This window comes from Papio anubis, chromosome 11 (assembly GCF_008728515.1).
Source record: "Papio anubis isolate 15944 chromosome 11, Panubis1.0, whole genome shotgun sequence".
NCBI lineage: Eukaryota > Metazoa > Chordata > Mammalia > Primates > Cercopithecidae > Papio > Papio anubis.
Window position 1 is genome coordinate 37,252,362 of NC_044986.1, and position 13,709 is coordinate 37,266,070.

The following is a 13,709-nucleotide window of genomic DNA, read 5'->3' on the forward strand; positions in this document are numbered from 1 at the left end:
TGTCACTACTAGACTGAGCCCTGACTTCATGCCAGATTCTAGGGAGCCCAGGCTGGGGTAGGTCAGAAGAGGCTGGACAGAGGGGTTGGCTGGACTCAAGGTAGCCTGGCAGACATTAATCTTTCATATGACTGAGGGGTCCTAGGCTGCACCACTAGGAGAAGTCAGTCAAGTAGTCAGCTGTGCAGGTAGACAAGCCAAGAAAGTGATCCCCATGCCAAGCACGGACAGGAGTGCGTCTACTGCAGGACCAGTGGAATCCACCCCCCAGTGGCAGGGCAGAGGCTGCAGGCCTGGATTTCTGTTTCCTGCCTACCATGAGCAGGCATGGCGCTCTCTAGCAGCCAAAAGGAGGGTCTGGCTTTACAGGTAGCACTGTTTGCTTGTGGCAAAAGACAGAAGGCTGGATTCCCAGTAGCAGAGGTTCCCAAACCTGGCTGGACATGAGAACCTCCTGAGAAGATTTCTGTGAATACGGATTCCTGGGAGACCCTGAATTGGAATCCCCACAAGTTGGGTCAGAGAATGATCCTATTTACCTTTATATAAAAGGGCATGTGCCCAAATCTAGTACCACATACGTAGAAAGGACCACAAATATGCCCATCCATCTGGCTGAAGGTGATTACCTCTGAGGAAGGAAGTGCGGAGGTGGTGAACAGCTTCATGAAGTTTTGTTTTGTATACTTCTCCATTGTTTGAATCTTTTGTAAGAACACATTCAGGTGTCATTCTGTAATGAAATAATAAAAAGAGCTATGTGGGAGGAGTTTCCTGAGAACATTGGATCACAGACCCCGCAACCTGGCAGAGACCTTACAGTCACCGAATCCCACACTTTTATGAGAAAGCCAGGCTCCCCAAGTGTGGACTAACTCAAAGGCCACACAGCCAGTGGCTGAGATCAGACCAGAATTCTGATGTCCTGGTGAAGGGGAGAGGTGACTGCTGAACCCAAGGGTGCCAGATAAAATACATTATTTGTTGTTTATCTGAAATTCAAATGTACTGGGCTTCCTTGCGTTTTGTTTGCTAAATCTGGCAACTCTCTGCCCCCACCTCCCTGGAATGGGATAGATTTAAAGGCTTAAGGGGAGGAAGCTCTCTGTTACTGAAGTTCCCCAGAGAGGGCCAAGGCACGTTCCTGAGAATGGGCACAGGCAGAGAGATTTCCAGGAGTTCCTTTTTCTTGAACTTGAAACAAGAATTTTCTCATTATAGATCCTGGTATCTCTGGCTACATTTCATTAATGAAATGGGACTTTTGCCGTTTATTGGTGGTGGTGATATTTTTTTGTTGTTGTTTTGTTTTGTTTTTTGTTTTAAGTTTTTTTGGGTTTTTTTGGCTCATGTTTTACCCACTTTTAATGTGTGTGTGTGTGTGTGTGTGTGTGTGTGTAGAGTGCCAGCGCCTGTAACCGTTATTCTTCATTTGCAGTTCTCCTTTGCCAACTATTTGGCCTGCTCTGATGTTTCCAAATGCAGTTGTTAGTGAACTTTTGTGTTTGGAACAAGTGCATTGTGTCGGCCGAGCTGGTCCCTGGGAGGGGTCAGTGCCATAAAATCTGCTGGGAGGAGGCAGGTCAATGCCCCTTTGGCAGGAGGGAGAGCGGATTAGGGCGGATTGTGAAAGTATGCATCTTGCTCTGAAAACTGTGCATCGCATTTTTTCCCAGGGCAGTGTGTGAAAATCCAGGCATAATGGACGCATAACTTTTTATGAATGAACCCTTTATGACTCCCCATGGAGCCCACTTGTAGTATCCTCATCTGCATTTCCTCTTCTTGATATCCTTATTAAACTCCTCCTCTAAATCCAGGAACCGGATTTCAGTGCAGGAATCTGATACCTTTTCTCTAGTCCAGTTTCTCTCCAGCCTGCTTAGTCTCCTTGGAAGGAGGCTATTTTTTGAGACCCCGGTTTTCACATAGTGATTAACGGAAAAGTCGACTAAGAACATTTCATGGCTGGCTAAAGATATCAAATTGGTTTATCAGTTTTGGGGGTCACTTATGATTCTGCACCTAAAGAGGGGAGGAAGTTGGCTGCAGATAGAATTCATCCAGTGATCTTAAATTCTGTCCAGTAAATTGGATTCCCTCCCTTATTTCTGTTAGAGGAATTACTCTAACAATGCACTTTTGTATGCAGAACTGTCTTTGGGCATTCTGTATCACCACAATGCATACAAAAGCCCTTTTTCCCTCTTTCCCTGAAATGGGGAGAGGGAAGTTCAGAAAGGCCAGGCTGGCCAATCAGTGTCGTGTGGCCCGGGCTACTCAGGCTCGCTAGCCAGGGGCAGCCTCCCAAATGAGCAGAAATGATGGAATGAGTCAAACGGCCAAGCCTGGCATTTCCACAGAATTGCTTTACGGTTTGAGGCTTTGATCTTCATTCCTACTTGTCTGTTTCCAAACTGGGAAATGGGGATGACATCTATATTACTAGAGAGTAGATTTTATGTCTATTTATCCAAAATTATACAATGTTCAGAACGGTACCTCAGTCAGTGAAGGTTTTCTTTTTGATGGTAGTGGTGGTGATGATGAAGCAGATGATACCGATAATGAAGGTCTCAGACTGCTCGGGTTTAAATCCCGCTCTTACTTACAGCTTTGAGACTTAAATTCTCTGACCCTCAGTTTTCTTGTCTGTGAAATGGGATTAATAATAGTATCTAATTCAGAGAGTATCGGGATGAAATGAGATAATCCATGGAAAGTGCTTAGGACAGTGTCTGGCACAGACAGAGTCAATAAAAAAGGGACTTTTATTAGAACCACTACGATGAAGATGAGAACACTGAGACATCAGTTAAGGGATAAAGTAGAGGATTCTAGTTAAGAGTTACAACATGATTTGGGGAGAGGGCTTAGGAATAATTTGTAATTTGTTCTACCAAGTCTAGTTTTGCCAAGGCAGTAAAATATACCTTAGGCTGCAATTCCTGCCTCCTGTTGAGTACTCAGCAGAGAGAAGCTGTCTACTGGCCCTCGGGTGGTGGGTGGTTCATCTCATCTGCTTAGGTCTTTTGGAGGCGAGGCAGTGAAAGTCCCCCTCTCTTTTGGAAATATGCCTCAGCGACTGTGACAGCTGGGTTTTAAAAGGAGAAACTTGGATCTGAAACTTGGGCTAGGCGAAGAAGGAATTCCTTTTGTGAACCAGCACTGTCTAATTGCTCCGTGCCCTCATTGGTAAGCAGTACTTCCCCAGGCTTGCCTGTCATTTTCCAAAAATCACTTAACATTAATTGGCCGTGCCAGAGAAACCATTACTGAAAATTTAGAGGCTTCTGGTGGATTTTTTTCTTGCCAAATTATTGGCAGGAGTTTCATCTCATCTCACTTAATATTAATCTCCCCAAATCCAAAAGGCTACAGGTGGTCAGAATTGGAAGGAAGCAGAGGAGATTAGCAGCCTTTACCCCCATGTTTCCCCAAAACATGTACAACACAGCTGGCCATTAGGAGATGCCCACAGTGGCCTTTACTCCTCCCCTAACCTCACCTGCTCATGGCCTCAAGTGGCTTGTCCACTGCCTAACATAGCACTGGCAGTAAGAGTACCCACGATATATCTGCTTTAAAAATATTCAGATAAAATTTCTGGACCATACAATTCACCACTTAAAGTATACCAGTCAATGGTTTCTAGCATGCTCAGAGTTGTGTCACCACAATCAATTTTAGAATATTTTCATCACAGCGGGGCGCGGTGGCTCACGCCTGTAATCCCAGCACTTTGGGAAGCTGAGGCAGGCAGATCATGAGGTCAGGAGATTGAGACCATCCTGGCTAACATAGTGAAACCCCTAAAAATACAAAAAATTAGCTGGGCATGGTGGCACGCGCCTATAGTCCCAGCTACTTGGGAGGGTGAAGCAGGAGAATCCCTTGAACCTGGGAGGCAGAGGTTGCAGTGAGCTGAGATCACGCCATTGCACTCCAGCCTGCGTGACAGAGTGAGACTCTGTCTCAAAAAAAAAAAAAAATTTTTTTTCATTACTCCCAAAGAAGACCCATACTCATTAGCAGCCACTCCCCATTCCCCATTGCCCCCCACAGCTAAATACATTCTCTGAGTGACTAATGCAGTAGGTGCTTGGTAGAACCATGATCTTCCAGTCCAAATGGACTGTGACTGGTCTGTGTTCTGAACCAATCAGTAAAAATGAACCCATCTCCCGTCTCGCCCTGGGCTGCCATCCTGACGTGGCAGTAGCGATTAGATGGCCAAGAATGACCAGATACTGGGAAGACCAGGCTTCTGTGGAAGCTCCAGATTTCAGACCATGCACCCAAGTGTCTAAGAAATACAAACATGTTAATTTTTTTTCCCAATAACAAAAGTTTGTCTATGATGAGCCCCCTTTCCATCAGGTAGTAGGGACTTGATTTTGGTCAATTTGTGTTTTCAGCTTTGGTCAATTTGTATGTCCTGGTGGGGGGGGCATAGTTTATGCCAAGGCATGGTGGTGGTGGGGGAGCATCTATCCTGCCACCCTGATTGGCATTGCTGGGATGTCCTCATCCCCAACCAATGAGTCCTCTGTCCAGATAGAGGCTGCTGGGCTTCCTCCTTGTATCAACCCTAGGCCGGTTTAGAATGGTGCAGGCTTACATTCCCCTAGAAGCTTGGGAGACATTCTATGGCTCCCCTAATCCTCCTGGCAATGGGAAAGTCACTTCCATCACCCTCTCGGGCTGGAATCATGTTGCTGCCATCCTGTCACACTTTGCCTGAAGAGCTCTGCATGCCTGTCTCATGGCCAAGTGTCTGGACAATCACATAGACACTTCTCTGCTGACCTTGGGAAGTAGGCACAGCAGGGGAATCCAGGGTCTTGCTGCCACTCTGGAGTCTGCCCAGGGACTGAGGAGACAGTTTTCTGTTTCTCTTAGATCCTTAAACCTACCTGGGATCTCTTTCTCAAGGTGAGATGGGGAATGGGTCCTTTTAGGGGCTCCCTGGTGCTGTCCCGCTAGTCCTCTCACTCCTCAATCCTAGGAACCCTCCTACGGCTACCAGGATGGGGGAAAATATGGTGCATCCTTCCAGATCTTTGCTATTGCAACTAGGCTTGTGAAATGTAAATGCCAAGATGGTTTTATTTCTTTACTGTGTATTCCCTGGCATCCCTTCCCAAGGAAAGGAAAGCAGAATGTCTAATGCCCCCAGAAGGGAAGGGCATACATGCAACAGGAAATACCAGGAAAGGAAATCTGCGCTACTATCTCACCATTCTTCCCCTGCCACACCTTCAGAGCCTCAGCAACACCCACTCGGCAGGGGAGAGGCTGCCTTGGCTCTTCTCTGGATACCTTGATGGGAATCTGGAATTCCCCTGAAGTCATCCTGAATAAGAATTAAGTCACGCATTGTTGTGTGACTCTTCCAATCCCATCTTTTGATCCTGTGTGTGCTACAGGATAAGTTATCCCAGCCAGGGTTATTGCTCACTTCAAACCACGTGTGAAGAACCTCGGCTTCCTCCTAGCCTGAAGCCAGTGCCTTCTTACTGTCCCCAGGTCTCCTAACTGCTTCTTTTTCCACTTTCCAGGCAGGTTTTGCGGCGATAAGGTCCCGGAGCCCCTCGTCTCCACAGACAGCCGGCTCTGGGTGGAGTTTCGCAGCAGCAGCAACATCTTGGGCAGGGGTTTCTTTGCAGTGTACGAAGGTTTGTGCGTGGTGAAAGCAGCCGCTCGGTGGACCCTCATAAGCTCTGTCCTTCCCAGGCAGCCCACTGTCCCTCTCCCAGCCCAGGCACTCCAAGCCAGAGCCACGGGGGTGGGGGCAGCCACCACAGGGGGCAAGCTGAGGATTCCACAGCCCCTCTGGCAACATTCTGGAAGCAGAGGCCAGCTGTGCCCACTTCAGAAGTGGTGCCATCCTCCTGACGCCATCCCGCTCAACCCTCATTCCAGGCCAGCTGAGGAATCGGCTTCCCCCATACAGGATGGTATTGGGGGGATCTAGAACCCTGTGGAAATGATAGCAGCCTCTGAATTGCTGTGTGAGCCTAAGCAAAGAATCTGATCTCGCTGGGCCTCTGTTTGTTTCCTTTGTGAAAAGAAGGCTTTGGGCAACATCAAGGAATTTCCAACTGCGTTTCTTAGAAGGGCCTCTGAGGCCACCCTGGTGACTGGTAGAAGGAATCAATAGGTCTGGGCTCTAGGCAGCTGCCACCAGGCGATGCTGCTTCTATTTCTTCTATGTCTTGAGCTTCTCTGGCTCACTCCCCACCCCACCGTACCCTCTGCCAAAAAAAAAAAAAAAAAAAAAAGGGAAACTACGAGAAAACTACCAAGGGTCCTTTGGCCTTAAATTATTACAATTTTAGAGAGGCCAAAGTTTTGTCTTTGTGAAATAAGTAATGTGCATGTATACGCACGTGTGCACGTGTGTGCGCACGGGTCCCTTCCTACCAGCGATCCTGTACCCTCTACCTTGAATCACCTGGAGAACTTCGCGGCTCCGCAGGGCTCCCCCACACCCACTGGAATCAGAACCTCTGGTGGGTGTGGCCCCAGCTTCCACAGTTTGCAAACTCCCCCGGGCGATTTTGATGCACAGCGAAGGTAGAGAACCACTGCTTTACGTGGTTTTTTCTTTATATGAAAAAAAAAATCAGAGTTAAAGACAAATGCAATCGTGCCTTTCTGGAGGCACCGTGTTTGTGGGGTGGAGATGAAAATGTTGGCGAGTGGAGCCACCTAGTGGTGGCAAGCGGCTCCCGCCACCTTCCTTCCTAAGATCTGACTGACCAAGGCCCCCCGTCTTCCTCTCCTGCTGTCTCTTTCTAAAGCTACCTGCGGGGGAGACATTAACAAAGATGCCGGTCAGATTCAATCTCCCAACTATCCGGATGACTACAGACCTTCCAAGGAATGTGTCTGGAGGATTACGGTTTCGGAGGGGTTCCACGTGGGACTTACCTTCCAAGCTTTTGAGGTGAGTGCTGCTCAGACCGGCTTCCCAAGGAAACGCAACTTTTGCTAGACACTCTCCACTCTGTAAAGATGGGTGTTCATTTTTGGTTAAAAACGGGAACCTAAGAGGCCATTCTCAAGCCCATGGTGAATTGTGCCCGGACATCTGACATCAACATCTATGCAGGCTTTTGAAACGGGGTTCGCCACCTTTCTGAGGACAGTAAGAGAGATTGAGAATAATAATCAAAGTGAAAATTCAGGATGGGATCCAGGGAAGTTTGGTAGAATTGTTCTTCTCTGTTTATCCTCTTAGACTTTTCTCAGCTTGATTCACCCTTGACTTCTGCAAGTAAGGCGCGAACTAGGAAGCAGCATGGAGAGACCTGGGACACACTTGGGTCCTTCCGCCTCTTGGTTAGATTTTGAGAGTGATATTTGGGTTCTCTTCTTAAATCAAAAACCTGAAAGTGGAACCATCTGCCATCCACCTTGTCTCTGTTTCTTCCTTTAGATTGAAAGGCACGACAGCTGTGCATACGACTACCTGGAAATCCGGGATGGCCCCACGGAAGAGAGTGCCTTGATCGGCCACTTTTGTGGCTATGAGAAGCCGGAGGATGTGAAATCGAGCTCCAACAGACTGTGGATGAAGTTTGTGTCCGATGGCTCTATCAATAAAGCGGGCTTTGCGGCCAATTTTTTCAAGGGTATGAATTAGCAGTTTGTTCCCACTTTTAGGCACAAGAAGAAACATTGCTCCCTCTGGCTTAAGACACACAAAACCATATGGAAGCTTACCACCAAACAAGGCTCCCTGCAGAGAAAAGGCAGCGACACATTTCAGAGCTGGGTGTGGGCCCCCAGCAGAGTTCCCAACTGATCAGGAGCAGGCTCAGCCTTGGCTTCCACACGATAGAAAGTTCTATACTTGGAAATTAGGTCTAGTAAGTTTACAAGGGCAAACTACATGGTAGTGAAACTGAGTATGGAATAACAGCAAATATTTGGATAGCAGCTATCATTAATTGATCACCTACTGTGTACCAAGAACTGTGTAAGGTACTTAACTTATATAATGTCATTTAATTCCCCAAATAACCCTGTGAGTTAGGTTTGGATCAGGGCTGGGAAGGGCTTCTCAGGATCATGCAGGTAGTTAAGTGGCAGATCAGGGATCTAATTCAGTTGGCCTAATTCCTAAGTTCAAACTCTTTCTACAACATTGCCACTGTTCCTTGATGTGGGCCAGAGAGGCAACCCAGGTGTTCAGCTCCTGGAGCGTCAGTGCCCCCAGACTACATGCTTACCCCCACATGATGGGGGTCGGGAGGAGAATAAGGGGTGGCACTCTGGGAACAAATTTCCATGTTGCCCTGGGGACCTGCTGCTCTGTAGGGTCCTGATGGAAACAGGCCCAGAATGGCACGAGCAGACCCAGCTTTCCTGACCCCGGAAGAGCCAGCTTCCAAGCCTCCTTTGAATGGGCAGGTCCTCATTCTCTGCCGTCAGGCCCCTGAAAGCCCTGAAGACCACACCCTAAGAGGGAAGCATGGCTGCTCCCCGCTGCATTGGGCCTGGGCGCCCAGGAGCACAGCAGCAGCCCGTGAGTAGAGACATTCGGTCCTCTGCTGCTGTTGCCCCTTAAGCAGTGACCCCACTTCCCCAGCCCCCCCACCACTTGTGCTTGCTCAGAGGCTGCTTTCTCCTCTTCCCCCTTCTCCTAGGACTCCTGGCTGAGCCAGCACAGAAATCTCAGTCCCTCCCTTGCTCCCCTTCTCCCTTTCTGCCCCATCTTAGACCTTCTCCCAGGTTCTACATGAACAGCCTGGGTGTCAGAAGAACCCACTTCTGCAGTGTCACCCAGAGCAGGCAGCCATTCGTCCTTACTGAAGCCTCAGTTTTCCTCTCTGTGAAATAGAAAGGACATCTGCCCATTGTACCTAAGCAATTATTGTGAAACCCCAAAGAAAGGATGGCTGTGGAGGCACTTTAAAAGCTGGCAAGTGACAAACAAGGGGTGGGGCTGTCATTTTTTCCTATTTTGAAGCATCGGGGAAGAGCAAAACCCAAACAGTAGCAGAGGAAGAATCATGTTGGCGCTGAAGGATTGGAGACAAAACTTGAGTTGCTTCTTTCTCAAGCCAAAACAAACAAAAAAAAAGCCAGACCATGGCAAGTGTATTTTGAAAGCAGGTCAGCTTGTGATTGCACAGGGAAGATATGACAGCGTTGGTTGAGATGCCTGGAAATTCACAGCCCCCACCCCTCCCTGGCCCAGCCTGCACATGCCTGGTGTCTCCCAGCCTGGGGCGGCCTCTGTCTGACTTGGCAGCAGTGACACCGGCTGGGTGGCCTCAAGCAAGTTGCATGATTTCTCCAGTTGCATAGCTTCTGTTGCACAAGCTCCAGTCTCTCTACCTGGAGAGACAATGCTGCCAGATGATTGCAAGGTTGTCATCAGAAGAAAATGGAATAGTGCAAGTGAATATACCCAGTGTAATATTTAGTCCCATTAATTGTCTTTGCTAAGGAAGGAATCTTTGAGGTGGTTATTCTCTCTGAAAAAGCCGATGTGACAATTTCTTCTTGCTATTGTGATGGACTGGTTTCCTATTCCAGCTGTAATTTACCACAGGCTTGGTGGCTTGAAACAACGCACACTTATTATCCTACAGTTGTGGAGGTCAGAAGTCTAACATGGGTCTTACTGGGATAAAATCAAGGGGATGACAGGGCTGCATTCCTTCTTGAGGCTCTAAGGGAGAATCTATTTCCTTGCCTTTTCCAGCTTCTAGGAGCTGCCTGAATTCCTTGGCTCATGGTCCTCTTCCACAGTCAAAGCCAGACAGAAATGGCCAGTGTGTCATTCTCATGCCACGTTCTCTCTGCTGCATCTCAGATCTCTGCTCCTGTCCCACATCTCCTCCTTCTGACCCTATCTTCCTTCTACCTCTTTCCCTTACACAGACCTGTTGTGGACATTGGGCCCACCCAGATACTCCAGGAGAATCTCCTCGTCTCCAAGATCCTTCATTTAACCACACTGGCAGAGTCCTTCTTTCACCTAATTAAGATCCTTAATTTAACCACACTTGCAGAATCTTACATTAAGGTAACAGATTCACAGGTTGCAGAGGCCAAGCTGTAGACAACTTTGGAAGGCCTTATTCTGCCTACCACATGTCATGAATGATTATGAGATTGTCATTCTAATTCTATTTATTCTAGTCCTCTTGGCCTTCTCTTCCCCTGACTTCCACCCCAGGTTCTATAAGTTGGGTGCTGGAACTCCATTCCAGGGGGTAACTGGTAACTACTGACCATCCACACCTCATTGCTGATGCTGCTGGTGGTCAGCAATGCACAGTTTTGAGAGTACCAGCTAAAGCTGGAGATTAGGCTTGTCAGGCTTAGGAAATTAAAAAAAAAAAGCAGGATGCCCAGTTACATTTGAATTTTAGATAAAGAATGATTTTTTTTTTTCAGTATATGTCCCAAAGATCACATACTGTGCTGAGAAGTGATTGATGGTTTATCTGAAAGTCAAATTTAACTGGACCTCCTGATTTTTTTATGGAAAACTTGCTGGAGATGCCAGTCAGGGCAATGGAAGGTATTTCTCTGATGCTAAACTGGTTTGTAAGAGACGGAGGAAGTGCCTGGACCTGCTCAAGTAACCATGATAGCCGGCTCCATCTGCTGGTTAGAAGATGCCACCTTCTCCCTCCTCCCCATCTAGCGTGCATTCAACATTCATCAGTTAATGTGTTGGTGCTGGGGCTGGAGACGCCGAGGAAAGCACACAATGGTTGTCCTCAAGTGCTCAAGGTGGTGAAGGAGATCAGCAGCAAATGCGCGATGACGTTGCCGTGTGGGTGTGGACCTCGGTGGAGGCTGTGAGACTCAGTCTGCCACGGGGCCCAGGTTACCCAGTGTCCTACTTGGAGGGCATTTCAATTTGCAAACATCTTTTCAGATGCCTGTCAAAGTGTGGATTGAGGCCCACCCAAAGTAACTTAGTGCACAGACTCAGCTTGACTTTTTTATGGTAAAGACAACTGCAGAGAACAACATTTAGAAAAGAAGAAATATACACCATTGACCTAGACCATGAATCTTAAAGTAGGAATCAGGATTAATGGAAACCTCATCTAGACCTATTAAATCAGGGAAAGGACATCTAGGTTATCTCGCTTTTCTTCATTACAGTCCCCTGGTAGGAATTATTACTGCCTCCGTTTTCCAGTTGAGGAAGCTGAATTCCTCACATGGCTGGGCTGGAACTGGAATCTAGATCTGTAGGATTCCACAGTCCACTCTCTTTCCAATAAGGAGACCTGAAAGCCACAGGGAAGGAATGTGAAGGGGGTGGAATTTTTCCTTAGTGTTTGTGATTCGATTCTGACACTGATCACCTTTCCACCTTCCCAATACCACAGGGGTGTAGGCAAAAGGGCTCTGGACGTGGCAAGTGGAGTTTGGAGCGCTGGTCCCTTGTTGCCTGCTAGCTAGCCACTCTTTTGCAGATCAGCTTTCCTTTCTGTGACAGCTCATACCTGCTTTGCTCCTCACTGTGGTCCCAGTGCTTGGCACACAGTAGGCTCAGTAGATACCTAGTAAGCAATGAAAGAATGGATAGATCAATGAATGAATGGGCTCCGTTGCCCTGTTGGTGGAGTGGGCATCCTGCTGCCTGCTCTGCCTCCTTTGCAAGGCTCTCCGGAAGAAGAGTGGGTGAGAGACCACAGCTTTGTGCAACACTGTCCAACAGAAATGGGACGTGAGGCACAACCAGGAGCCACATAGGTGCCCTTGAATTGCTGGCAGCTGCCTTACAAGAAAGTAGAAACCAGTGACATTAAGTTCAGTGATATTTTTATTTACTCTAAGGTACAAAATAATATCATTTAAATATGTAATCAATATACACAGTGTTAATGAGAGATCTTATGTTTTTCATACTAAGTCTTGGAAATCCAGCATGTGTTTTATGCTCATGGCACATCTCCACTTGGACCAGCTGCATTTCAGGTGCTCAGTAGCCATGTGTGGCTGGGGGCTGCCATATCAGACTGCGAAGGTCAGGAGACTATGCCCAGCCAGCTTCCCCAGCCCAACCTTTTCCCAGCAAGTCCATCAGTCAGATGTCCTGTGAACACAAAGTTCCTAGCACGTGTATCAGAACTTCTTCAGTGAAAGAAGGTGGGAGAGGAGCTCAAAGGTCCAGCAGAAGAGCTGGAGCAAGCCAAAGAAGCTCTTGCCTTGGTGCCAGTTGGCAGGCGTTCTGCCCAGGGCCCAGCTGGCACCTGACGCTGGCCAGGGTGCCAGTTGGCCTCTGCACCCCCTTCTGGTGCCAGATGGCAGCCCCTCTCAGAGCCTACTGGCCGGCAGCAAGCAGAGCACCTTACAATTCTGGGTTTTTTGGGAGAAGGCAGCAGCGCTCAAGGGATGGCAGGGCCATTTTGGTCCTATGCCCCCACATAAAGAATTAAAGGATTCCCACCTTGATCCCTCCATCCCCTATCCCAGTGCTGATAGGTCACCATGAAGGGCTTCGTAAGGGGACTGGCTTCCTTCAAGGGATTTCTTTAAAAGCCTAAGAATGTGCTCTGCCTTCCCTTTCCTTAACTTTCCCTGAAACAATTTTTGGGATCCTGCCTGAGCCATCTCATCATCTAACTACTTCCTTCTTTCACTAATTCCACCTGGACCATGAGAAGACTCCAGAGCTCCTGCCATGCTAAGCTGAGCCCTGCTTCCAGTCTCTTCTACTCCCACGCTCTCCCAGATTTTTCTGGGAGGCTTGGCCTTGGCCTTTGCCTCTGCAGCCCAGAGCAAGCACGAGCCTGTGGGCTTGGAGCAGGTGCTGCTTTACCATAGTGGGAGGCCCCATGCATCTCTGTGCCATCCAGCCAGGCTGAAGCAGGGCTGCAACTGGGCAAACATCTCATGCCTCTTGCTAGAGAGAGCTCAGGTGTAAAAGCATGCCTTTCATCTACCTCCCAAGGCCAAGCACCTTACCTTCTAGTCTCTGGAGGAATTACATTTTCTTTGCTTTTGGCCCAAGTCCATCCACTGGGCTCTCTCCTTTCACCTGGCTAAGATGGCGCCAAGACACTTGCTCCTCTGTGCCCCTCTTGCCTATGTGTCCTGCCCACAACCACAGCATCTTCTGATATCAGAGTCTCCTTCTGCCCCTAGCCTTGGTCCTTTTTCTATCTGTCTCTCCCGATGGGCTCTTTCCTCGGTTTCCTTCTGCCCCCGGCCTTGGTCCTTCGTCTATCTGTCTCTCCCAATGGGCTCTTTCCTTGGTTTCCTTCTGCCTCCTCACGAGGTCCCCCAGCCAGTGTCTTGAGTTCTGCTGTGCTGCCCTCCTGCCCATCCATCTTCCTCCACTGGCCCATCCTTGAAGCATTTTCCTTCTTTCTGTTCTTGCCTTGTCTCCCTTCCCTCCTCAGGCCTGCACTGCTCCACTCCCACCTGGTCCAAGTATGCCCAGATAACCTTATCTTTTCACTGCCCCATCACTGTGTCTCTCTACTCGCTGGAAATTTGAAGGCAACTCTGCTGCTGTCTATCATGATGGCTTCTGTGTGTCGATGGTCTGTATGCTGGGTACTTCACATGCATCATTTTCGTCGTCACAACCCTAAAAGTAAATATTATCATTCTCACTTTAAAGCAGGGGGGAGCCTCAGTGAGGCTAAATCACTAGCAGTCATCCCATTTATTGGAGGAAGATCTGCTGGAGGATCCACCCTAGGTCTGATTCACTT

The 13,709-nt window shown here is 48.3% G+C and overlaps 1 protein-coding gene across 1 annotated transcript in view; it reads left to right on the forward strand.

Moving 5' to 3' along the window:
• The window catches only part of TLL2 (tolloid like 2), a 151,915-nt gene that overhangs the window by 113,606 nt on the left and 24,600 nt on the right, over positions 1-13,709 (forward strand). The window contains exons 11-13 of the mRNA XM_003904059.5: positions 5,562-5,678; positions 6,807-6,952; positions 7,445-7,640. Of these exons, the coding sequence (XP_003904108.2) occupies positions 5,562-5,678; positions 6,807-6,952; positions 7,445-7,640 (459 nt within the window). The remainder of the gene's footprint in view (positions 1-5,561; positions 5,679-6,806; positions 6,953-7,444; positions 7,641-13,709) is intronic.